This window comes from Biomphalaria glabrata, chromosome 2 (assembly GCF_947242115.1).
Source record: "Biomphalaria glabrata chromosome 2, xgBioGlab47.1, whole genome shotgun sequence".
Taxonomy (NCBI): Eukaryota; Metazoa; Mollusca; class Gastropoda; family Planorbidae; genus Biomphalaria; species Biomphalaria glabrata.
In genome coordinates this window covers 13,103,619-13,129,710 of record NC_074712.1, presented here as the reverse complement: position 1 = coordinate 13,129,710, position 26,092 = coordinate 13,103,619, and the positions used below count along the sequence as shown (strand labels likewise).

General features: G+C 38.2%; 3 protein-coding genes across 3 annotated transcripts; 1 reads left to right on the top strand and 2 right to left on the bottom strand.

Annotated features, from left to right (window-relative positions):
* The first annotated feature begins 8,462 nt into the window (after positions 1 to 8,462).
* On the top strand, positions 8,463 to 9,578 carry LOC106060732 (FMRFamide receptor-like). Its single transcript, XM_013218717.2, has one exon. The coding sequence runs from the start codon at positions 8,463 to 8,465 to the stop codon at positions 9,576 to 9,578; it is 1,116 nt and encodes a 371-aa protein (XP_013074171.2).
* A 2,599-nt stretch (positions 9,579 to 12,177) lies between these two features.
* LOC106068723 (uncharacterized) lies at positions 12,178 to 13,248 on the bottom strand. Its single transcript, XM_013228182.1, has one exon. The coding sequence runs from the start codon at positions 13,246 to 13,248 to the stop codon at positions 12,178 to 12,180; it is 1,071 nt and encodes a 356-aa protein (XP_013083636.1).
* Positions 13,249 to 20,603: 7,355 nt separating this feature from the next.
* LOC106060726 (neuropeptides capa receptor-like) lies at positions 20,604 to 21,638 on the bottom strand. The gene has a single exon (XM_013218711.2). It carries the CDS (start codon positions 21,636 to 21,638, stop codon positions 20,604 to 20,606), a length of 1,035 nt encoding a protein of 344 aa, XP_013074165.2.
* Between the last annotated feature and the right edge of the window lie 4,454 nt (positions 21,639 to 26,092).

The following is a 26,092-nucleotide window of genomic DNA, read 5'->3' as shown; positions in this document are numbered from 1 at the left end:
CCATATTTTCGCCCCGGACCAAGCATTATTTCCGTTATTTTAAGCTTTAAAAAATGCATATTCTGAGGTATCTGTGGCATTTTACGTCTCGAGAGACGATTTTTTCCCTTTGCAACTTCTTGTGTGACTAAAGAGGCCAATCCTTGATACACAGCTGCGATCGCAGGTTGGGCATATGTAATCACCAGGCGCCGTTGCATTTTCACCCTTTTTTCTGCTTCTGTTGTGTATGACATCTGCAATCTGTGACCCTTCCTTTATGCTCTCTCTCCATGTGGATCTGTCCAGTGCCGCCTCTTCCCAGTTGCCAGTGTCGATTTTGAAGAGCTTCATGTCGCGTTTGCATACATCCGTATAACGTAAAAGTGGGCGACCAGCGGCTCTCCTGCCTTCTATTAGATCGCCATACAGGATGTCCTGTGGAAGTCGACCTACTGGCATTCTACGAGGTATCTACAGTGCAATTAGCCTGCTACTCTTCCGCTAAAAAAATCAAAAACTAAATCTTCTATTCACTGGAGTTCAGCGACTGGTAGAAAATGGTAAAATGCTTTACTTTTGTATTGGAAAAGGGGGAGGGGGGAACCACAAAACCACTTATGGCTACGCTCATGAAATTTGGTGACTGTAGTTTGCTTAAGTTGGCTGCACTGGGGAAGTAAGTAAAGTTTCCCTTTCAGACAATGATATCTGAGGCCAGTGATGGTTTGAATTCCTCCCCTCTCGACTACGCCCATGTGTTTTATCATAGGTGTAAGCCTAATTCTATTCAAAATGTATAAAGTTTGATAACGCATCGAAAACTGGATGTATGCTTTCGTAGGCTTACATAATGTATTCTATTTATAGATCTACATGTATGTAGTCTGAAAACTATAAACACTACAATAGCAGCCTTAATGAGTTTCAAACTTTTTGTTATTACATATAGATTACAGACGTTTCTTCAAAAAAATAAATAATTAGGTCCTACGCATTTCACGTGTCAATCTAGTCATGCATGTTGATCTGTGACTTAAAATATGTTAAATCATTGGTTTTCCTGCCTGACAACCCATTCCTTTAAAGTGGTATCACCACAAATACAAAACTAGGGGTCTATCGAGCCGTCATCTTCCTCTACATTGCTCTATGCCTCAGAAACATAAATAGTGTACAGTTAACATGCTAAGAAACTGAATCATTTCCACATGACATGTCTGTGAAAAATACTGAATGTCAAATGGCAAGACAAAATACCAGATACTGAAGTTCTTCAAAGAGCTGGCCTGCAAAGCATCCACACATCCTGATGCAGTCCCAGCTGCGATCGGCAGGACACGTATGCAGAATGGAAGACCACCGCATTCCTAAACGACTCTTGTATGGCCAACTAAGCGAAGGAAAGTGCTCTTATGGTGGTCAAAGAAAACGCTTCAGGGACACCCTCAAAGCTTCTCTGAAGGCGTTCAGCATAGATCCATCCACCTGGGAGACATAGGCACATGACAGAGCATCATAACGTCGCGCTGTGAAAACCGGCGCACAGGTTGCTGAGGAAAAGAGAACAAAGCTGGCAGAAGAAAAACACCAGAGAAAAAAAGGAAGGCCAATGACACTATCTCCAGCTGGAATAACCTGCCTAGTGTGCGGCCGAACATTCCGGGCTCACATAAGTCTCACCAGCCACACGAGGAGACATAAAACCCCAGTGCAAGGCCCTCAGCCCCCTGGATGACAAATATCCTTTCATTAAATATCGGATGTGACAGCGCTATATAAATTAATGTAATTATTGCAATTCCGTTGATCGTCAATGACTTCATACTAAGCATAAGTTTGCCGTTAATCATAATGGTATAAAATTGATTTAGATCTAGATTAATGTTTTAATTGAATAATTATTTTTTTGTAAGCCTTAAGTGTAGTATTTTTAGATCTATGTTATTACAAATAAACAACAAGAAACTTACTTTTTTTTTTTTTCAAATCGCAGAAAGTAGAACTTTATATCCATATTGAATAAGTTGGGTGGTTTGCAATTTCGCGGTTGTTTGTATGTGTTTTGTTAAAGAGCTAATTGTCTCCCTTTTTTGCCGAATTATATCAATTTTTACTAACTTAACCTCCATCCCTCTTTTTCGTTCACTTTCATGGAAACATCAAAAAAACGGGTGAGGGAAGGAGCAAAACAAAAATAGGAGGCGAAATCAAAGGCCCATGCCGACCAGCAAAATGATCAGGCCAAACACAGTCTCGAAGACATCAAAGTAGTGTTGAAGGCCATGCCGCTCGTGCATAGCAGAAAGTACGGTCAAACGTTTTACAAATGATAATACGTGCAGTGTATAGTGTAATTCTTAAAATTATATTCTTGTTGAATTTCAAACAAAATTAATTGTAATAATAATTTAAAAAAAAAAAAAAAAACAACAAGAAAACATGTTCGGGCCTTTGTGTCTTGCTGCTGTCACTTTTTTTTTTTTAAGTTGTCTGCATTGATTTTTTTTCTTTGGTCGCTACCAGACCGGCCCATTTGGTACCGGCCCACCGGGCATTTGCCCGTTTGCCCACATAGCCAGTCCGCCCCTGCTTGTCACCCTTTTATAAGCTTTCGTCCATTTTTCTTTTCCACTCACCCTTTTCCATCGACCTAACTGTTTCCAATGATAGATGAAAATGATTCACAAAAAATATAACCATACTTACTTTCAAATGCTTAATTACGAAAATGAACGATCGGGTAAAGACTATCAATCTAAAGAGTTGCTTTTTCGTTGTGCTAGTTCTCAATGTAATTTTACATGGTGATTAGAATAGAAAGTCTCTTAAGTCCCCCCAAACAGTATAAAAAACCACAGCTCACATCGTAACGTTTTACATTGCATCTTTCGCGTAAAACTATTTGGTTATTATTGGCTTCTAGTATCAAATGACGCCTCACTTTTAAGGGAAGTTGATAAACATCTGGCCAGGGCCAGTAGCACTTTTGGACGCCTTCAGGCGAGAGTTTGGTGCAACGAATCGCTCCGCCTGCCTTCAAAAATCAATGTCTACCAGGCGGTGGTTCTCTCAACCCTTCTATATGGCTCTGAGACATGGGCACTACACAGAAAACAATTAAGACTTCTTGAGCTCTTTTACCAAAGATGCTCGCGCTCCATCATGGACATACGCCTGTATGGACAGTATAGAGGGATTTCTTATGGTCCGACAGTTGCACTGGGTAGGGCACGTATCCCGTATGGGAGACGAACATATGCAAAAGGCAGTCTTTTTTTTTTTTGGTGAGCTAAAAGGTGGTCGACATAACAGAGGCGCCCACACGGAAACGCTTCAAAGACCAGCTTAGGCGTCAACTTTCCTTGGCTGACATAGAAGAGAGCACCTGGTTGCGCGCGGCCTCAGAACGAGACAGCTGGAGGTCATTCACGAAGGCCGCGGGATACACATTTAAGACCAAAAGAAAAACCGCTGCCGAGGAGAAACGCAGATGGCGAAAAGAAAATCTAAATCGACCACCTGCGGACAATGGTTATGCTTGCCCTGGATGTGGCAAAATATGTAGGTCACAGCTGGGGCTGCGCAGGCACGGGACATACTGCATTCCTCAATAATCTTCGGACTCGAGGACAAGCTTGATTATTATTATTATAAAGAGCAAGTATTAATTCTCTGGCGAAGCCAGGGTCGAGTTTCGTTAAAGGGAAACAAAATTCATCGTAGTCCTTTTATCAGTTTCCACCGAGGAATTTCCTGGTGATGTGGCAGGTCTGCAGCAGTACCGCCCTCTGACAGGCAACGAGAATGTTCCTAGGAATGTCAAGGGCCTTGAAGGTATCTGTGAGGTCAATTGTTATTATCCCCTCGGTTGATATAACAATGGGGTATATTGTTATTTTAGCTAATTTCCATAAACGCTTAATCTCCAAGCCATGGTTCCCATATTTTCGTTGTTTTTCCAGCTCTGTTTTTTTTTAAATTATAAGATAGTGGTACGGCGAGATGTCAAAAATTGTAGCGGCCTTTTCTTTCTTATCGATGAGCAGCAAATCATTGCGATTAAAATCTATCGTTGTGTCAGTCAAAATAGGCCTTGTAATAAAGTAAAATAGCGCATTTTTTCCTAAAAGACTTAAAAACATCGCGTTAGTATTCGAAAGAAGCGTTATTGTGGGGCATCTCTGTTACGCCGATCACCTTTTAGCTCACAAAAAAAAAAAGACTGCCCCATACGGGATAAGTGTTCTGTCCAGCATGACTGTCGAACTATAAGAAGTTCATACCATTTCGCAAGAATATCGCTGTTTGTAGTGAGGTCTAGCAACCGTATGTCCATGATAGTGTGCAAATATCTTTGGTGAAGGCGTTCAAGAAGTCTTAGTTGCTTTCTATAAAGTACTCATGTCTCAGATCCACAAAGAGGGATTGAGAGAACCAGGTAGACACTGATTTTCTGTAGACAGGCGAAGCTATTTATTTCGCCACACTCTCGCTTGGAGGCGTCCAAAAGCACGACTATCTCTGATCACATATCAACCTTCCTTTAAAGCAATGCGTCATTTGATACAATGCTTCCCAGATAATGTGAAGTTATCTACAACGTTAAGGGGTCTATGCGTGGTGATCTTTGGGCTGAGTAGGTTTTATTGGGTGACTTCTGGAACATGACTTCCGTTTTACCAAGGTCTATAGTTAAACCAAAAGAGGCGGCAGCGTAACGAAAATTCGTTGACCGCGAGCTGGATATCACCAGGACGGCCTTAGGCCACTTCAACCTATGCGGCCGCAGTGGACCCCGAACATTTATAAGCACTTATTGTAGGTGTGAATTATTAAATTAAGCCATTATAGCTTATAACAGTGTTCCCGAGGTCTCCTTGTTTTCAAAGAGTTCGTGGAAATCTGAAACTCATAAAAATGTCCTTTAAAATAGACCAAATTGTCTTTTGGGGTGTCAATAGGGCCGGTCCTACAGATTGCGGGGCCCTATGCGAAATGGATTGCGCGGGGCCTCGTCTGGGTAGGGATAAGAATAATAAGTGAAAATTAAGATTTTTTGTTAGGAAATAAATTTGTCTTTGCATTTTATTCGTACTTTACTAAGTGCAAATCACGATCAAATTAACTTTACGAGCCATCTACAATAGAAGGTAGATTTCCAACATAAAGCCGATAAACATTTAGATTTGCCTTTTAGATCTACTATCGACTAGCAAAATATCGCTTTTGATTTTGTTTAAGAGATCGAGATAGATTTAGATATCTATCTTTCTGCTTTATGTACTAGATAATGTTCACACTTTTTCCATCGTGACCTTAGATGCAATTTTGTGTACCAATGCGCGAATCTATGAATGAAGCATGAGATATTAATGAAGACGTCTATGGCCATTTTAAAGAAAACTTACCTCCCCTGAAGTTTTTCATTTAAAAATTGTGTATTTTTTTTTTATACATAATTTAAAAAATTAGATGGTTCACTTTCATAAAAGAAAAAAGTAGCCGTTGCATCAGAACTTTGAATGAACTAAAATATCATGATATCCGATTTTCATTCTCTCTTTTAGTTTCTGAGATCTAAACGGGACGGACGGACAGAAAATGCCACACAAAACTAATAGCGTCTTTTCGGGGCCGCTAATAAATAATTGTCCTTTGAGAATAAACAAATGCATCAGAATAATTTTAAAGCATTTAAAGCATTTAAATACATAAGTAGACTTAATACAAATGTGAAAATACTGAGTTTTAAAATCTATCATGAAAGCTTCCCAATACTCAAGTCATGTATCCGTTCATTGCTTTGCATATTTATTTTAACTTGGAACTTTGCCAAGCGAGAAGTCGTCAAAATGTTGACGCCCACTTGTGACTTGTGTTACGTTAATAGTTTATGTTCTTTAGGAAAAAGATTTTAATTTGTCCTTGGACTCAATTTCATCTTCACCTTCACCTATCCCTTAGTCTGTTGGAACGTTGGGGCACCACACAAGATTTGTCGACCGCCTTTCTCCATTCTTCTCGGTCTTTTGCCTTGAATATAACCTCTTTCAATGGCAAGTCCGTCGATTATTTTACGTTGCCTTTACATCGCTTTCTCTGTCTGCCTTTTTTTTTGCCTGACACTGTTCCCTGAAGGAATGTCTTTACAAGCCCATAAGACCTTGTAATCTGGCCATAGAGTTTTAGTTTTTTTTTTACACTAGTTAGCAGGTCATCTTGGGGTTCAATCGCTGTAGTAACCCTGTCTCTAATCTCTTTGTTTGTGATGCAGTCATTAAATGTTATACCTAGTATCCTTCAATTTAGAAAAGTATTTAACTACTTCGAGACTGCTCAATTATCTTTGATGTCCAACTCTCTCCCAGAGTCACATGCAGTCACAAATAAAACAAAAAAAAATATTTGAACCAAATGCTCTCCCTGATTTAAAAAAAAATCCATATTGGAACTTTGGATATGAAGTCTCTGTAATTATTATTTTTAATGAAAAGCAAACATCGTTTATTTAATTTTGTGCTTCTTAAACAAATTATGGCCACTCGTTTTACAACTGCAAACTCCATTGATTGACACAACGCGAGACTAGAAGCAATAGGCTCTCGCGGATACTGTAATGAGTGTTTACTTAGGTCTAATAATGATACAATTTAAGTATAAAACTGATACGTAATTCTAATGTTTTATGGAAAAGAAATATCCACAAGAAACTAACAAGATTACAAAGAGAGTTTGTATTATCACACAAACTCAGTGGTTGCCCCCGTCGGATCCCTGTCGGATTCGCCTATTCGTAAAGAATATTCATACGTGATTTTATTTTGATTGTCAAAAGTAATAATGTTTCAAAGATTTATTTGCCGTTGTAAATTTTTTTTTCTGTCTTACATGTTTCGGATGTTCTTTAAAATTAAAGATAATTAACTTTCTTGTCCAAACCTCCCGCTGGACGACGGGGGATGGCAGCGAGCTGGGTCTGAACCCGGAACCGTCGATATAATCAGTCCAGTACGCTAACCGTACGACCAGGCATTGCTGTTAACTTAATAACAAACTGGTTACAAACTAATAGCCTATTATTGATAAAGAGATATATAACACATTACGGCATGACATCTACCGGATATGTACAATATGTCAGTCGAGCTATTTTAGATAATCTTTCAGCGTTGATTTGTAATTGAAAAAAAAAAAGAAGAAAATAATAGATATCTTGCTTGTAGGCCTACTTCGATGTCTCAGCACAGTTAACAACAGAGCTATTGGCATTTTTATTTAAATGGAACTAGAATGAGGATGTAGATCTACCTAAACTAAACTTCTGATTTAGCACTCTTAAGATCTGTATCTACTAGATCTAGATCTAAAATATACATTTGGAATAATTTAGATGTAATTAGGCTTATGAAAATAAAAAGCCTAGAAAATCTACCGATAGACTGAATGCAACATTAAATTTGAAACAGTAGATTAGTTTTAGTATATTAGGCTATAGCATTGCAATATTGATCTAGAATCTAGACGTTTGGAAATCAAAATGTACACCTTAAGTCTAGAAATTGAAATTCTATATCTTGATCTAGTTTATATCATTTCAAACCTGACCTAGAATGATTTTAATTATAATATAACTACAGATCTAGTTTTAAAAATCTTGGTATACTGTAACAAATCTAGATATACCGTAAAAAATCTAGATTTACTGTAAAAAATCTAGATCTAGTTTAAAAAAATCTAGATAAGATGTTATTCTAGCTATTATGTCTTTTTAAAATACGAGTCAGATAACGAGGTTTAATAAACAATACCGTTCCGAGTTGATTTAGCATTTCATTTAAAGAATTAATTCCATATGACGTCAAAGGAAAAAAAATACACTACGTCACACGGCCTAGTTAGACAAAAAATAATGCCTTCACATATACGAGCCAGTTATCGAGTGTTCATAGATATTGGTACACCGAGTGAGTTCTTTTAGCATTTCATTTAAAGATTTAATTCCATATGACGTCAAAGGAAAAAAATCCACTACGTCACACGGCCTAGTTTGACAAAAATACACAATAATTCGCCTTTCTTCGTTAACATATTGTAACATTGCCTCCCTTACATTTACGTACTTGTTTTAGAATTGGTGTATTTTTATGAAACAATCGCTTGCATAATTAATTTTATAAAATAAACGGTTTGCTTTTAGAAAACCAAAAGTAGCCGTTGCACCTAAACTTTTCAAGCCGCATCGCATGGTGAAACAATATTTTTCATTTTTCTTCTAGTTTTCGAGATCTTAGTGTGACAGACGGACATTTTGCACAAACCTAATAGCGGCTGGGCCGCTAATAACAAATGAAACATTATTTAAGATTGAGTGTGAACTAAAAAGATTTATAATTGCATGTTTCAAATTTTTGAGCTATTGAAGACGCTTAATAACTAGCTGTTTATAACGGTGATTGTGACCATCTGGCCAGACTCGCTCAATGTATAGGTTCAATTGCACTGAATCAAACGAAACCTTAGAGGCTGGATGTAGCAAGGAAAACGTCAATGTCGTGGAGGAGTATCTGGACGACGAGCAGACGTTGTATGTTTTGCGCGTGCTGATGTTTGGCGTCACGCCGGCCATTTCTGTTTTTGGCATCACTGGAAACGTCTTCAGCATGTTGGTGTTGAGCAGACACGGCTTGAGGAAGAGTTCAAACATTTTGTTGTTCTCTTTAGCGTTTTGTGACCTCTCTTTCCTCATTGGCTTCAACAGCGTTCCAAAACTGCTGTACGAAGTTTCCGGGAACGCCGAAGGGTTCCGTTACAGCGAAGGCGTCTCTTACACCCTGTACATCCTGTATCACGTGTTCCACAACATGGACTACGCCCTCGGGGGCGTTTCCCTCACTCTGCCCATGCTGATCACATTTGAACGCCTGGTGGCCGTGTATCTGCCATTAAAATTTCATCATATTGTTACTCCTGTCAGGACTTGGTGCGCTGTAGGTACAATCTGCGCCTTCTGGTGTGCTTTCTTTATCCATATGTCAATGTATGCAGATTTCAGCTACGACTTCAGCGACCGTTTTAACCAGAGCGTAGGTCTCATTATTAGGTCAACGTACCACTACAATAATATCAACACCGTCGCCATACTGGAGGTAACAATGTCTTACCTCATGATGAATATCCCGCCAAGCATCACTCTCGTCGGCTGCATCGCCATCGGGGTCAAGGTCAAAATGGCGTCCACCAACCGCAGGAAGATGTCGTCGTCCACGTCCGGCGAATCGTCTAGACGCACGACAAAAACGTTGCTGGCCGTCTGCGCTGTATACATGGTGACCTGCTTCGTTTTGTCGCTGCCGACGTTCATTCCGCAGTACGTGGCGTACACCATGATCTCGGACGCTCCGTCTAACCTTGGCAAGGTCATGTATCAGATGATGAACATTATCCTCTGCATCAACAGCTCGTACAACTTTATCATTTACGTGGCAATGAACAAAAACTTTAGGGACACTTACAAGTCACTGTTTGTTGGCTGCTGCTTTGATGAAAGGAACAAGAGATCCAGATTGGACCAGAAAGGACCGGATAGGACCAGATAGAACCAGAGCCAAAAATAAAAATAACACAAGAGAAAGAAGGTTAGAGTAAAAAAAGTCAAGAGAAAAACGATTTTATAAAAATCTAGTAAAGAAGATAAGAAAATATCTCTGATTTCTAGTTCTTTGTACTGTTCAGCAATTGGTGCAAAGTTGACGTTCGAACTTATTGAACTCTACATTTCAGCAATCGTTGTTTTTTATTTATTTATTTATTTATGATAAACTTTATTTAAAAGTTATACAACTATGTTGCAAAAAATATATAAATAAACAAAATAAAATAAAACAGAAAAATAAAAAGAAGGTAAATATGACTATTTAACAAGAGTATATTTCGTATGTATTGGACATGTGTACACACTTTTCTTATTTCACAGCTATCCTTCAGGTTTTAGTTGTTGATAACTATCATCTGTGAAACTAAAACACGCATCCTTAGAAACGAAAAGAAGGACAAAGCATTAGAAAAAAATAACTTAACTTTCAAAACGTGGCAAGCAATGAATTTATGTAGGCCTAAAATTTCATTAAATCATACGATGTAAAACAACAATATTAATTATATTGAATATTTTTTTAATCACTCGACGTTCTACAACAATTCATCGTTCATGCAATGGACATTGGCTGAAAAGCTTCTTGAAATGTGGCGAATATTTCAGACATAAAAAATTTGATAAACTAACTAACACATGTTTTCCACACTTATCACAAAGATATTTCCTTTAGTGGGAAGCGTGGTCGAGAGGCTAAGTAAACTTAGCTTTTCTATGAAGGGGGCTCGAGATTCGACACCAGACCCAGTCAGAGTTGTGTTTACTTAACGCCTAAAGGCAGCACTGAAAATCTTCTGCATGATACTTCCTATCCCCCCCCCCCACCCAACTGGTCCACAAATAAGTTTGACCATAGCGCTCTGAAAGTAGAGAGTATTTATTTTATTTATCGTATCAGCTTATAGATTAAGAAGGCGTTTCTCAAACTGGGGAACGCCCCCTCCCACCCTAAGAAGCACGATGTCCTGACTGGAGAGGGGGGGGGGCGAAGTCGGTACATTTACTTTTCAAGGCACAAATAAACTTAGTTTCATTGTTTTAACAAGAAACATACAAAATGTTTTTAAAAAGATGTAAGTATATATCAAGACGTTGTTTCATCTTCTGTGTTGGCCCTTTTAAAATTTCTTTTTCTCCACTGGCGTCTGCAACAAACTCGAATTAAGATTTGTTTTAAGACATTTGTTAATGCTCCTTCTCAACGTTCTTTCTGTCCGAACTGTTGAAGATTATATTATTGGCCGCTGTAATCACTTATAATGTTCACGTCTTTTATGTAAACAAAAAGTCCACGATAAGACGTTTCACTGAACAGGAAGATCAATTTCGCCCATCTCGTCCAATACAGAGTGACGTCCAATACAGAGTGACGTCCAATACAGAGTGACGTCCAATACAGAGTGACGTTCAATACAGAGTTATGTCCAATACAGAATGACGTCCAATACAGAGTGACGTCCAATACAGAGTGACGTCCAATACAGAGTTATGTGCCCTGTATTTACATCCAATGCTTCTAACATTAGCCTTCTTTATTAGACTTCAATTTGACACGCACTTTGGAGGTAACCCTTTTTTTAACGCTTTACCACTTTACACCGCGCCTCATCTATTGGTTTGTAAGAACTGGCATTGTTTTCCTGGATCAGCTGAAGAAACGTAGGTTTTCTGTTCTAACATAAATTAAGATCTACATTTTTATTCTGAGAAAAGGGCTTTTCGATTACAACTTGGTACCGTGCAAAAAAAAAAAAAACAGCATCATTCAAATCTGTCTGTCCCTTAATTTCCAAAGACATGACATGCGATTGTTTGTATTAGTGAGATATTTTTGTAAGGATATCTTTTATATTATTTAACTTTTTTATATCAAAAATACTATCTCTATTTAAATATGATACTAAGCTATTTGATGTATCATTAGTTAAACCTTCTGAAACATTGAATTCATCACTCATCTTTCTAATTGAAGACATTGCTAATGTTATTATTAGTAACAAAGACATACCTCATAAAAATAAGCTCGATATAGTTCTTGTATTCTAAGTATTTCCATAGAAAAGTCTCCAGAAAAGCAAATCTTTTGTATTCTTTGTATTTGGCTTATTTAGATGACACGTCGTACGATCTCTGATCAAGACTATGTATTAGGCAGTAGCAACAGCTGGCAGTAGAAACATAGAAATACGTAGAAGCACTTCTTATAGACAGAATAACTACTAATAGATAGTAGCACTTTTCATAGTCAGAAGGACTACGTATAGATAGTAGCCCTACTTGTCTTCTTTACGTCTGAACTATTGAAACCATTTAGTTCTGAAGATATGAGAGCATAGCATTCAATAAGTCTTGAACAACCAAAAGAAATACAGATCTAGATCTATTCTACTAAACAAATGAAAAGAAGACTAGAATTATGTTTTTAAAAATCCAAGAAGGCCTATTTTTTATCGTTTTAATTGAATATTATCGTTTTTGTGCTGTGTTTTAGTCAGAACCTATGGCCCCATTCTTGAAACAAACATTGAGTCCACCAAGTTGTATTACCCACCCCGAACTGGAAGTGTTGTACATGTAAAGAGAATAGCTCTGTAAGTATCTCTAAAGTTTTTGTTCAGCAGGATGTAGATAACAAAGTTGCAAGAGCAGTTGAAGCAGACCGCCAGATTCATTAGGTGGTATATGATCTTGCTGAGGTTGGAAGGAGCGTCGCTGGTCATGGTATAGTAAACGTACTTGGGGATAAAGGTGGGCAGTGACATGACGGCGCACGTGATTGTGTACACAGTACACACTGCCAACAGGATCCTGGTTGTGTGGCTCCTCGTGGCGTCCCGAGCTCTCTTCATGGTCAGCTGTCGCCTTGCAAGGGAGACCCACTTGATTTTCAGCCAGATAGCGATGCATCCTGCTAGAGTGGCCACGGCCGGTATTTTCATCATAAGGTAGGACATGAGGCTTTCCAGAAGATGAACTGTCCCCAAGTGATCGTGGTGGTACTGAGACCGCTTGATGAGGCCAACAGTCATGTTGACAGGTTCGAAAAACTCGAAGCTGAATGTCAGATAGAGAGACATGTGCACAAAGAATGCGTACCAAAACGCGTAGATCCAGAAGACGCTGCACCATGTTCTCCTTGGCGTGAACACGTCTCGAAACTGGAGCGGAAGAAACACCGCCGCCAGCCTCTCACATGTGATCAGCAGAGGCAAAGTCAAGGACACGCCCAGAGAAGCGTAGTTCAGAATGTTAAAGATAGTGAACATGACGTAGAGCGCGAATGAGAGGTCAAGGCTATACGTGTACATCCCAGCATCGCCGACTACGTCATACAGCAGTTTGGGGATGTTGTTGAAGCCAAGAAGGAAGAGAAGGTCGCTCAGAGCCAGAGAAACCAGCAAAATGTTGGAGCACTTCCGCAGTCCGTGTCGGCGGAGTATGGCTATACTTAGAATGTTTCCAGCGACGCCAAACGCAGAAATGCCAGGTGTAACACCGTAGATTAGAACCTGAAGGATGAATACAGTCAAAGCGTCACTCAACATCTCAGACTCTCCCCTGCTGATGTCTGTTGCATTGTGGTCAGACTCATCGTGACAGTAGTAACAGTCCATTGCGCTACAGAATACAAATGTTAAGAAATATGTGTTATTGATGAATATAACAGGAATTAAATTAAGTTGAAAAAGAACTTCATTCAACCATTGAAGATTTAAAGTATCTAAGTCAAATAATATGACTGAGCCAAAAGTAATGACTAAGTCAAATGTTACGACCAAGTTTAATGTGACGACTGTGTCAGATGTTTATTAGTAGACTTAAAATAATAATTGAAGAGAAGTAAATGTATGAAATGTTATTTTTAAAAATTCACATATTTGTCGTCACTTAATTTCGTTTCCTTTAGCGTGACACGCAAGGTGCGGGGGAGACAAAACAAAATGTTTTGTTTAAATAGGCCAGAAGAACATTTTAGCCTCACTCTTTTACAATATTCGAGGTTTTTTTTTTTTTTTTTTTTACATTTTATTACAAATATCCGAAGCTCATAACTTTAACACGTAGACAACATTCTCGTATGGGGATTTTATTTTAATATTCGAATTAAAAACCAGTTGGGTAACTAGACGCCATATTGTGACTTTCTGGAAAAGAAATTTACTTTAAAAACTTTGATCTATTTGAATAATGCTAGATATTGATTATCGCCTATGACTCACGATGTAGATGAATAGTTCATCCTGCGTACATTTTCTATTTGATAAAATCCCTGGCCAAATGTATCAAATACAAATAGAAGTGGTTTATTCAATAAATAGTAGCCTGTGATGCTTAGGCAACTCAGTTCCTTGAATAAAAACGCAAAGTGTCTAGATAACACAGCATTGTTATGCGTGACCTACTTTCTAAAAATTAAAATTTTAAAAACTATTTTGCTTTCAGAGTTGGCATTTGGTTGTTTTATTTAATAAAACAACATAAGGAGGGCAAGAAAATACAGCCAAATGCTCTCTTTTTTTTAAAGTCAACTATGGTGTTTGTTTTTTTGAAAATCGGAAAGACAATCTCAATTATATTTTTTGTAAAGAACCAATGAGTGCTTGGCAAGTAAGTGCAACTAAAATATATAGTCCGAAGTTCAAAGTTATAGAAGCCGAATAGCTGAATAGGTGAATAGGTGAATAGGTGAATAGGTGAATGTTGAAGAAAGAGACACGATTTGGCAATGCAAACAACTGGAAAGATAACATTCAATATTTGATTTATGATTGCAGGGACACATAGTTTAAAATGTTATATACGATGTTTTAATACACAGAAATGTAAACAATTTTTTAAAAAATTGAATGTTTAAAGGTTTACATTTGTAATGTCAAGTTTAAATCTTTTCTATTGATTTTTTTCCTCATGTTTTGTGATGTTCTATCAGAATTGAAGATTATTACATCCTAGCCCCAACCTTCTATAGTGCGAAGGACAGCTGGCAGGGTGCGAACTCATAACCATCGAATGAAAAGTCCGGACAACATACCACACCACCAGGCAGTCATCCTGTTTAAAATGGAGTTAGATACTTATGAAAACGATCTAATCGGTTCAAGATTTTATTCATAAAGTTGTGTACCTGATCAACATCTATTGTTACCACTTCTGTTTCATGACAAACTAAAGTTTATGTGTTGTGGGAAATTGCCAATCCTATAAATTCAGCAACCCCTTTTTAAATTCATCACTCTTCGGTGATCCCCAACCGTATAATTATTTTCGTTCTTACGTGGCTGTGGCATAAGTGACTTTGTTTTGGTCATATTTTAAAATTGTAATGTAAATATATGTATATGATATTCATAGCCAAAGCTTCATGTAATTACATTAAGTCTTATATATAATTTTATTTTTATCATAAAATGAAAATAGTAGAAACATATAACCTAGTTGACTTACATTTATTTACTTTTTGCCGCGTATTCACCTATTGCACGTGCCAATGCACAGTATTGCGGAGCATTGAAAGTAGGTCAGATCAAACAACATTGCTACAATAGTGTTGCGACATTGTGTGTATACAAAGTCAGTACGAAGGATGAGCATGTTTCTGTTTCAACAGGTCATGAACTCTCAAGGCAGTCTTTGCAAGGTCACAACGAATGTCATCATCTGCATCAGGTCTACTTCAGTATTTAGACCAGGTTTTGCAAAAATATATCTTTGAAAATGGAACAAGAAGTCAAAAACGGGTTATAACTGCAAACACTTGATCCAGATTTGTGTAACTGACCTTAAAGAGAAAATGTTTTCTCTGCTTTGCTATTAATGATTTCAAAAAGCTCTTTTTGTCTCAGGGACAAATTCATCTTCGGCTGAACAAATGGAATGTTTGTTAGATTTGAAAAGTAGGATGAACGCTCGTCATTAAAGTAAACTTGTCTCGATTTTATATTGAATTTTCTTTCACACAAACATTTCCTCCTTGCTGTAACGTTGTTCATTGCCTTGTTGTTGTCCTTCTTGTGCCAGTTTTACTAATATTATTCGATTAATCAAACAGTGAGTTCCGTTGACGTTCGATAATTAATTCTGCACCAAAGGTTAATACCTAGAAGATCCTGCTAACATACAAGGAGACCATCTGTCCAGACTCCACTAATATTCTCGACTTTCTAATGTCACAACGGTTACATTTCTGCAGACTTCGTATTATCGATATAGACAAAGGTCCACGACAAGATGTCTGTCTTAAAAAGAATTTGATTTTACGATGAGCTCCGTGATTACAGACGTACGTGCGATATATTTAGCTCAAAGTGCCACACGAATAGGCCAGTGCTGCCTCCTTTCTTTATTTTGGTCTTTCGCACCTTTTTAATTCAACTTTTTTTTTCATGGGTCTGAGGAAAAGTGCGCTGCAGAAGTAAAAAGAATGAATTTGTGAAGCGTATATAAATAAAAATATATATAAAAGTTAAACATTACAGAAACACTCACTTAAGCAGTCTTGTAATTATTACTGACATAAGCTGTATAGGACCAATATGAAAGGGTTTTTAATCACTTTTTTGATGTCTATATAGTAGTGAGTGATTTATTTCAAGAACAAAACCATATTCTGGGTGATTTTACTTCCAAACATGGGAGGAGAGGCTGAGAGTTGGAAAAACAATAAATAATAGAGTTTTGAACTTTGGAATCTAATGTACCTGCTCTTAGCAATGGAGATTCCCTTGTACCTGCTCTTAGCAATGGAGATTCCCTTGTACCTGCTCTTAGCAATGGAGATTCCCTTGTACCTGCTCTTAGCAATGGAGACTCCCTTGTACCTGCTCTTAGCAATGGAGACTCCCTTGTACCTGCTCTTAGCAATGGAGACTCCCTTGTACCTGCTCTTAGCAATGGAGACTCCCTTGTACCTGCTCTTAGCAATGGCAGGATTAATAAGGTATACAATCCATGAATTATTTTCTAAATCTGATTTTTTTTTTAGTTTTCTCCCTTTGTACATTAGAGAAAATGTACCTTACTTGCGATTTAACTAAATCGTCTTTTAATCAGAGATGTTTAGCTATTTTATTAATTACTCTATAATTTTTTTTAAGCGAATTGGCCCGTAGTCGCAGTGTATAAACCCCCACTCTGAAAACTGGGCATTTTTTAACATTGTTTTTATTCTATAGGTATTTAATGTGAATATAATTTAAAAATTGACATATTTTTCTATTCCCTTTCAGACCTTGATATTTGTATGGCAGATGCGTGTAATATATATTTTTTTTGATACAATTTTTTTTTTTTTTTTACAAATACAGAATAATTTCATCTTAGTCAATTTTTTTTTTCAAAACCGGAAATACGTTGTGTCAGTTTTAACCTGTATGTAGCCTATGCCTGCACAGACAAATAAGTTGTGCAATCTCTAACAAGTTAGAAGTATGCAGCAATAGATCAGAATGTGATGAGTCTCAGATTGTTATAAGCTATAAATAACGACCAATCAGCTCTTCTTCTCCCTAGCATGGTCACGTTATCATAGCGCTTTGAAACTGTTCTTTGGAATTCTTGAGTAGATTGAGCTCGTTTTGGAAACTCTTTCTTCTTTAGAGTCGACATTCTTGAAAACTTCTTGTCCACAAAGAAAATAGAAAAATGTCTTTGAATAGAGAATGAGAACATAAGTAGAAAAAAAAATTAACCGATTTTTTAATTTAGTCCTTTTTACCTTTGGTATATTGAAGTCAGCTTGTTCGGTGGCTGAGTTGTTAAGCGATTGGCTTCTGAACCTGGGGTCTGCAAAGGCGGGTTTTACGAGTTATCGAACGAGTTTACCTCCTTGACCGGGTTCCCCACTTCAACAGGCTAATGCAATAACCAACACGCAACAGCATATCAAGTTGCATGATAAACTGAATTGTGAATAAATGGTCATTCGAACTGAACAGTTAATAAATTATCAACAATTGTTCAACAAGAACAATATTTCATAATACTCTAATTACAAAATAAACAATCAATGAACCATGGATCACAGAATTTTTCATTAGTGACATTCGTACCGAAAGATATACCTACTTACTAAAGCTATGTACTTACGTACCGTTAAAACGGGGAAACAGTAAGTGAACTGTCAACTGTAGCGTAAACAATTGTACAGCTATAAAGCTCCAAACTACAAAGACAATACGGGAACGAAGCGTGACGTAAACACACACACTATTCTTGACAACAAAACGCGCCCAATACAAACTACTTCCTATACATCAAAACACAACTGTTAAACAATAAAAGAAAACTTCATGTTCCCACGACAGGGTCCTGGATTCGAATCTCGGTAAAGACTAAGATTTTGAATTTCGAGATTTTTAGGACCCCCTGAGTTAACCTAACTTGGATGGGTACCTGACATTAGTTGGGGAAAAGTAAAAGCAGTTGGTCGTTGTGCTGGCCACATGAACCTCTGCTCGTTGGCGAATGAAACAGCTGACTTTAACATCATCTGTCCTATAGATCACAAGGTCTGAAAGAGTAAATTTACTTTCTTTACTTTATTGAGCTCATGATCAGTTTGACTTGAAAGATGGACATTATATTTTATATTTTCAATAAGAAATCGAATATGAATTAAAAAGACGGACTTTGAAACGTAATACATTTAAAAACAAAACTACAAAGAGAGTTCATGTTTCACACAAACTCAGACGCGGCCCCCTAGAGGTCCACCTACGGGTAATCATTTTGGAAAGCAATGTACGTTAATAGGCATGTTTCAACAATGTCAGCACGAATATCAGAAGCTATGATGTACAACATTATAATCACCACCATGTTCCCTCCGTCCAATTAAAAATAGACGTGAGCGGGGTGACATTGTTGCCCATTGGATCGTACTGTTTGGCCGGAAGATGTTGTTACTATTATTATTATTATTATTATTACTTTGTTAATATTCATGAGTATTAAATAAACGGAATTTTGGGAAGATATGCAGAGGTTAAGCTTGTTTCTCTTTCACCAGATCAGGAGGGGTATACTTCGTTTGTATTTAGACGATAATAACAGTTTGAAAAAAAAAGGTTTTCGCAATTATATTGTTTTTTGTTTTAAATGTTTCAGATGTTGAAGATAATCTACTTCCTGGTCCTATATGTATATAATAATAAAAAAAAAAGAAGCCAAACAATCTGAGACAGAACGGGGTATGCCTCATCGTTTGATAGTCACATATATAAACATGAACAAGTATTCGAGATAAAAAATAATTAATTATCAATAGTTAATTAATTAATTGATTCTTGTGTTGTCGGGTAAAAAAAAATAATTGTGCAAAATTTGATTGGGGGTGGGTGAAATAACGTGTACTAACTTTTTTACCATACAGACAGGCAGGCAGACAGGCATACAGACAGGCATACAGACAGACAGACAGACAGGCAGGCAGACAGACAGGCAGACAGACAGGCATACAGACAGGCAGACAGACAGACAGGCAGACAGACAGACAGACAGGCAGGCAGGCAGACAGACAGACAGAGAGGCAGACAGACAGGCAGGCAGGCAGGCAGACAGACAGGCAGACAGACAGGCAGGCAGACAGGCAGACAGGCAGACAGACAGGCAGGCAGATAGGCAAGCAGACAGGCAGACAGGCAGACAGACAGACAGACAGACAGACAGACAGGCAGGCAGACAGGCAAGCAGACAGGCAGACAGGCAGACATAGTTGATATAAGCTTTGTAAAAATATTTCCAATCGCAAACATTTATTATTATTGTTTGTCTATAATACAGTTACATGATTGGTTAATAGTAATTGATGCAATTTCATTCAATTTGAGCTCTAACAAAATATATCTTATAGACATGCTTACACTTTTTTATAAAGATTTCAATGCAAAGTTATGCTACAATCGATGTATTTAATATTCGGTATATCCTTTACCAATTTGTATCATTAGTTTTAATAATTTATAAACGCAATGCACATGGACGTTTATTTAAACAAATCTCTGTTTTATAATAGGTCTTTGTTTCGGTCTTTCATAAACAATGCAAATAACACTGGTCTCTTAAAATTTCCAGTGAGTATCTTTTCCATACCAGATTCTTCCGTCCTGTCTAGAACATCGTTGAACAGTTGAGGTACGATGTTGCATCCGACAAGTAAACACTGAGATGATAAATTATATCAAATATAACAAGACAGCACGGACATTGATCAAATATGACAAGAGAACTGGGGATTGATCAAATTTGGCAAGAGAATAGGGATTGATAAAATATGGCAAGAGAAACGGGGATTAATAACATTTGGCAAAAGAAATGGGAATTGATACAATTTGGCAAGAGAAATGGGGATTAATACAATTTGGCAAGAGAAATGGGAATTGATACAATTTGTCAAAAGAAATGGGAATTGATACAATTTGGCAAGAGAAATGGGGATTAATACAATTTGGCAAGAGAAATGGAAATTGATATAATTTGTCAAAAGAAATGGGAATTGATACAATTTGGCAAGAGAAATGGGGATTAATACAATTTGGCAAGAGAAATGGGAATTGATACAATTTGTCAAAAGAAATGGGAATTGATACAATTTGGCAAGAGAAATGGGGATTAATACAATTTGGCAAGAGAAATGGGAATTGATATAATTTGTCAAAAGAAATGGGAATTGATACAATTTGGCAAGAGAAATGGGGATTGATATAATATTTCAAGAGAAATTGATAAAATATCTCATGAGAAATTTGGATTGGTCAAATGAAACAACACAACTCATGGATTGATAAATATGAAAGAATAAAATGCTTGGAAAAAAAACGAAAAGTAACATAAACATAACATTTACTAGTTCGCTATTGTGTCACTTAAGTAAGGAGTTCACTCTGCAACCCAACGCAACCAAATCTTGTTTTCTCTCTATCCCAGTGTTAGCTTAGCGCTACATTCACTGACGCAATCCTACAACAAATGCTTATTTCCACAATTCACTTTTCTTGTAGTCACTTCTTCTCGAGGTCCGAGGCCGAAATAGAGACACGTAGGTGCTCCGGAAGTTTTTGTTCATGGCCACGTAGATGATGAAGTTGCACGAGCTGTTCAGACAGAGGGCGATGTTCATCACTTGGTAGAGCACCTTGCCCAGGTTAGAAGGGGCGTCGCTCGTGATGGAGTAGTACATGTACTGGGGGATGAAGGTAGGCAGAGACATGGCGCCACAAGCCGCTGTGTACATAGTGCACACCGCCATCAACATCTTGGTGGTCCGGTTGGACAGTTCTCCTTTGTGGCCACTGGAGGTCAGCTTGCTCCTCTGACTGGCGGCGATTCTGATCTTGATCCCGATGACAATGCAGCCAGCTAGGGTGAAGAGGGGCGGGATCTGGATGGTCATGTAGGACATAGCCTCTTCTAGTATAGCCACGGCCACGCTATTTTGGTTGTGGTACGCAGACCTCTTCATAAGTCCCACCGTGACGTTCAGCTTAGTGTCCATCTCAAAGTCCAGCATGACGTAGAAGGTCATATGAATGAAAAACCCGTACCAGAAAACTGAGATGAATATGACTGCGCACCAGGTCCTCCTGGTCGTGACCACCTGGTTAAATTGCAAGGGGAAAAACACCGCAATCAGCCTCTCCGCCGTGATCAGAACGGGCAGGGTCAAGGACACGGACCCGCAGCCGTAGTCCATAACCATGCAGAGCTGGTAGAAGGCAAACAAGACGAAGGAAGCGTCTCTGCCGAAGTGGAACCCTTCTGTTCTGTCTACAATCTCGTACAGCAGCTTGGGCACGCTGTTAAACCCAACCAGGAACGAGATGTCGTTGACGGCAAGGGAGACCAGCAGGATGTTAGAACAGCGGTGCAGTCCATGCTTGACCAGTATAATGACACTGAAGATGTTCCCGATGACGCCGAACACTGAGATAGCCGGCGTGACCCCGAGCATCAGCACTTCAAGAATGGACATCGTCTGGTCGTCACTTAAAATTTGTTGATCAGTCATTTTCTACAGCTTACGATAGAGAAACTTCAAAGACAATCCACCCTTTACTCTGTACAGCCTTAGAAAAATATATCCTTCATAGTTCAAATACAAGACCACACTATAAACAAGCCAATTAGTTCTCTTCAATTTCACTGTTTACAAAGATACCATTCTCGAAGGATTGATTGTCAAATGTATTCCACCAATGATTCCATTGTTAATATCGAAATAAATGAAGGCTAAGGGCTTGAAAAAAAACATAAATGGAAACCGAAACGGTATCATTACATTTTGAAAAGAACGTTTTGATTAAACTAAATACCGAGCCGAAACGTTTGACCTAGATCCATACAGATTGAAAAACATTTATTTTTCTGACTGTAGACATCGCGCTTGATGTAAAATTCTGCCTGAATTGCCCGAAGCGGTTTAATCAAAGTAGTTTGACTAAGTACAGCATACTTCTTGGCATATAGTTGCTGCTGGTAGAAAACTATTAACACAATTTTCCACAATCATCAAATGATAAAAGCTTATCAATCAATAGTTCAGTACTCAATAAAATCCTGGTCGATTTTTTTAACAAAGAGAGACAATTGGGTGATTAGTGCCAAGGGACACAATTACTAGAGATTATGATACAGAGTGCCAGAAAAGCTCACTTGGTGAGACGCACAATATATTTAATTATTGACCATGACCTGTTCATATGATCTGTGAACTTAAAATGGAGCGTTTCCAGTTTAAGAAGGGTAATAGACTTTAAGCTCAGGGGAGGGAATCCTCATAACCATCTAGGCGTGTTGAAATAATTCATCAGTAATCTCCTCCTAACCAGCATTCAATCAAAGAATCGATACATTCAATTCTCGTAATAATATTTAGTTTAGCGGCCAGGGTCTTGTAGGCTAATTATAACTACATGCGTACATGTGAGATTGTGTGTGCGCGTATGTTGATTTTGTCATGGGTAAATAATTTGTTCAATTGTGTTTGTATCTAATTAGAAAGAAAACAGAAATCAATTAGTCAGCCGTAGCAGCCAACGGAGCAGATCTAGCTCTAGTCACACTGGCTTCCTACTGCCAGATAGAATGGATTTAGAAAGAGATTGTTTGTAATAGTGAGGGTGAAAATAATATCAGACATTTTTGGTTAACATTTTCCAATGATTCAGAGCATGGGCAATCTCCAGACGTACCTAATTATACATGTATAATTAAAACAATTATGTAATAACCACATGAGGATTTACTTTCTGAGTTGTTGTCTACATGTCGTATCATACTTATAATTTTTGTTTCTGTTTCACTTTACTGCGTTTAAGCTTTACTAAAGTTGAATATCTTAGTCATAAAATTATGATTAAATCTATTCGTCGTCTGCGGTGTATGTAACGAGAGTAGCCTACTCTGAAATATTTGGTTTCACACGTGACACATGGCAACATCCTTTTGCTTCGGAATCGAGGACATTGTCACAAGAATTATTTTGACAGCCTTTGATAAAATCACTTTGTTTCAATAGCTTCCCTTGAACCAAGACATTTAGGAGACTTACGTTAGGCGCTAATATTTGGTCTCGTTTTCACACATTAAAAATATAAATGTAGATGTATTTCAAACAAAACTTAGGTGTACGCTTTGAACTTTGAACTATAAATTAGAAGCCAAGTGTTTGACTAGTTTCGTAAAAAAAAAAATTGGCTAGAAATAAGATACGAAACTTATTTTCCTTTCTTAAATTGTTGTAGGTGTACATTGTACATTTTCTCTCGATCTTTTCTAATTTTAAGAAAGTTTTGAGTCAAACTTGAACCACGAATTAATATGATCGGGTCCGATGTACAGTACAACCTTGCAATACTGTACTATATTTGTTTAAGTGTCCAACATCAGCAGTACAGCACAGAGACACCACAATATAAAACTATGGGTAACTTGTGGGCGTGCCCTATGAAAGACAAAAAAACAAGGTACACACATTCTGTTGATTGTGACACAGCTGGGGGCTGCATTTGGCTTTCCTGGCTTAGAAGGAATACGCTTAATCCTATTTAGTGGGACTCCTAGAAGAAGATTTGCAGCGTTGTATTTCTGTATGTACATCATCTATAATGTACACATTGCTCTCATTCTGTTTTTCTGTTCCATTAAAAGACACAACTTTGTTCTTCACAATACGTACAGTTCTTTCAAGTACCCCCAACAGATCCATTGAACGTACAGTTACATCAACCAAGTTTGAGTCACGCCAGGGAAAAATTGGACATGAAAGTATAATGAAAAGGTAAACTAGTTTACAATGTGGTCATCCATCGAACAGTTCTCTGCCTAAAGTGACCAGGACATGTACAGTAAATTAAATTATTTCAAACATAGATAGAAGTGTAACAGAAATAGAAAGCTGTATTACAAATAAAACGAAATTGACCATTTCTGTTGTGTCCTGATCTGTGTCGAAAAATTATGCGCTGGTCATGTTGAGATAGCTTATTGTAGGCGTCCTTTTTCTTGTAATTAGGATGTGAGCTGGTCCAATCTCATTTATTCTACACTCTATCATTTTCATCATTTATTCTGGGTAGGAATTTTCATTTGTTTGTTCATTCTTCCATCTTTGGCCAGCTTTTTCATTGCCTTCTAATTGAATGTGTGCTGGAGTCCATTGTTTCCTTGCTGTTGATGTGAAGGTTTACAAGAGCTTTCCTGAGTTGCTTCATATAGAAACTATTCTACATTTTAAATGAGCGAAGTAAAAAAACGAAACAATCGAAAGGAAAGAGACAAATGAAGAAAATGAAGTCTGTTATGCACCTGAAGCGTTTGTTTTTGTTGTAACTGTTACGAGCTCCTCAATGAGCCGGACAGATCAAGACAATATTGGTTATGCGTTCAAGCCTGTTGCTATGGACCTTAAAGACCTCTGCCTATCTGCCAGCGCTTTCGTGGGAAATTCGAGGCTCGACAATTGCATCCAGAGGTTAAGTATGACATAGAGAATTTGGATGCCAAGAAAAACACCAACAAAACATTTGTACTTCTGTCATCATCATTGACATTGGCATAGAAGAATGTCAATCAATCCAGGCTAAATCTGAGCTGGCAAGAGAAAGACATCTTTAATTTTAACTTGAAGAGACCTATCTCCTGGACGTGAGACTGTTAGCTGAGGATGACTGCGGCGCATTGGACTTCGTTTGTAACGTGGCTGCATGTGAACCTGCAGCTCCCTTGAGAGGCGCCTGTCGAGTGGGTCTGCTGAGACAGCGTGTCCGATCAACGGCTGTGTTGAAGAAAACAGTGCTCGACACTATCTCTTTGTGTGCCAAAATGCCACGTCATCGTCTCAAGAACAGCCTGATCAATAGGAGAAAGAGAAAGCGGCACCGGAGGAAAACAGTGCGGATGGCTTCGTAGGAAACACGCTCCCTGCCGCCTGTGGCTCCCACTGATCGACCTCCACCTAAACTGTCCAACCTCTACTGCAGTGTTTCTTTTCGGGACGAAAAGCGCTAAGAAGGGGGCAGTGTTATAACCCTGCCTTGCACACCGCCATCCACGATAGTGCAGAAGGTGATCACTATAAGTGACTAGACTAGGAAGGATGTTGACATTAGAGAGAGAGAACGATTTCCGCCAAAGTCTAGAGCCGAGATGAAGATGCTGTGCTCAAGGCAGATGTCCTATGTGTTTGTCATGTCTCCATATAAATAAACACCTATATCTCGCTGAGTTGCCTCCCTTCAATTATTATAATACAAAGACAACTTGCACTAATCCAAAAACTAGTATTTTCAATATAACCGAGTAATTATTAAAAATCATCTTTCGTTCGGGACTACCATTAAAGGCATTTCTAAAAACAAAAATAACAAGTAAATAAAATATCGTTGTCACATATACTGCAAGATATTCATAGCGTCGTAGAAATTGGAATAAAAAAAAAGTTTTGGGAATTTGTGCACATAATAATTGAATGGCTGCCTGGTCGTGCGGTAATCGCGCTGGACTGTCGTTCGGTCGTCTTGATGATTCCTGGTTCGTAACCCTGTCCGCTGCCATCCCCCGTCGTCCTGCGGGAGGTTTGGACTAGGAAGTAGATATTTTCAACTCTGATTGAACATCCGAAACATATCAAACATTATTTACAAACATAATAAAAACATTTGACAAACAAACAAACTTTAGGTTTCAAACGTTTCTTCAGAAATAAAGATTACTACGTCCTAGATTAAACGTCCTGGACGTCGGAAGAGGGATGGAAGCGGGCTGGATCTCTTCTCGGGACTAGCGTTACGTCAGTCGATAGCGCATACTGGGAAGCGTGGTCGAGAGGCTAAGTGCGCTTGTACTTGGCTTGGCTTGGCTACCTATGAAGGGGACTCGAGGTTCGACTCGGGCAGGGTTGTGTTAACTGAGCGCCTAAAGGCAGCACGGAAAAACCTTCTCCTAGATACCCCCCAGTGGTAT

What these genes read in the sequence shown, in the direction of transcription:
- LOC106060732 (XM_013218717.2), top strand. Translation starts at nt 8,463, where the DNA reads ATGTATAGGTTCAATTGCACTGAATCAAACGAAACCTTAGAGGCTGGA.
- LOC106068723 (XM_013228182.1), bottom strand. Translation starts at nt 13,248, where the DNA reads ATGGACTGTTACTACTGTCACGATGAGTCTGACCACAATGCAACAGAC.
- LOC106060726 (XM_013218711.2), bottom strand. Translation starts at nt 21,638, where the DNA reads ATGACTGATCAACAAATTTTAAGTGACGACCAGACGATGTCCATTCTT.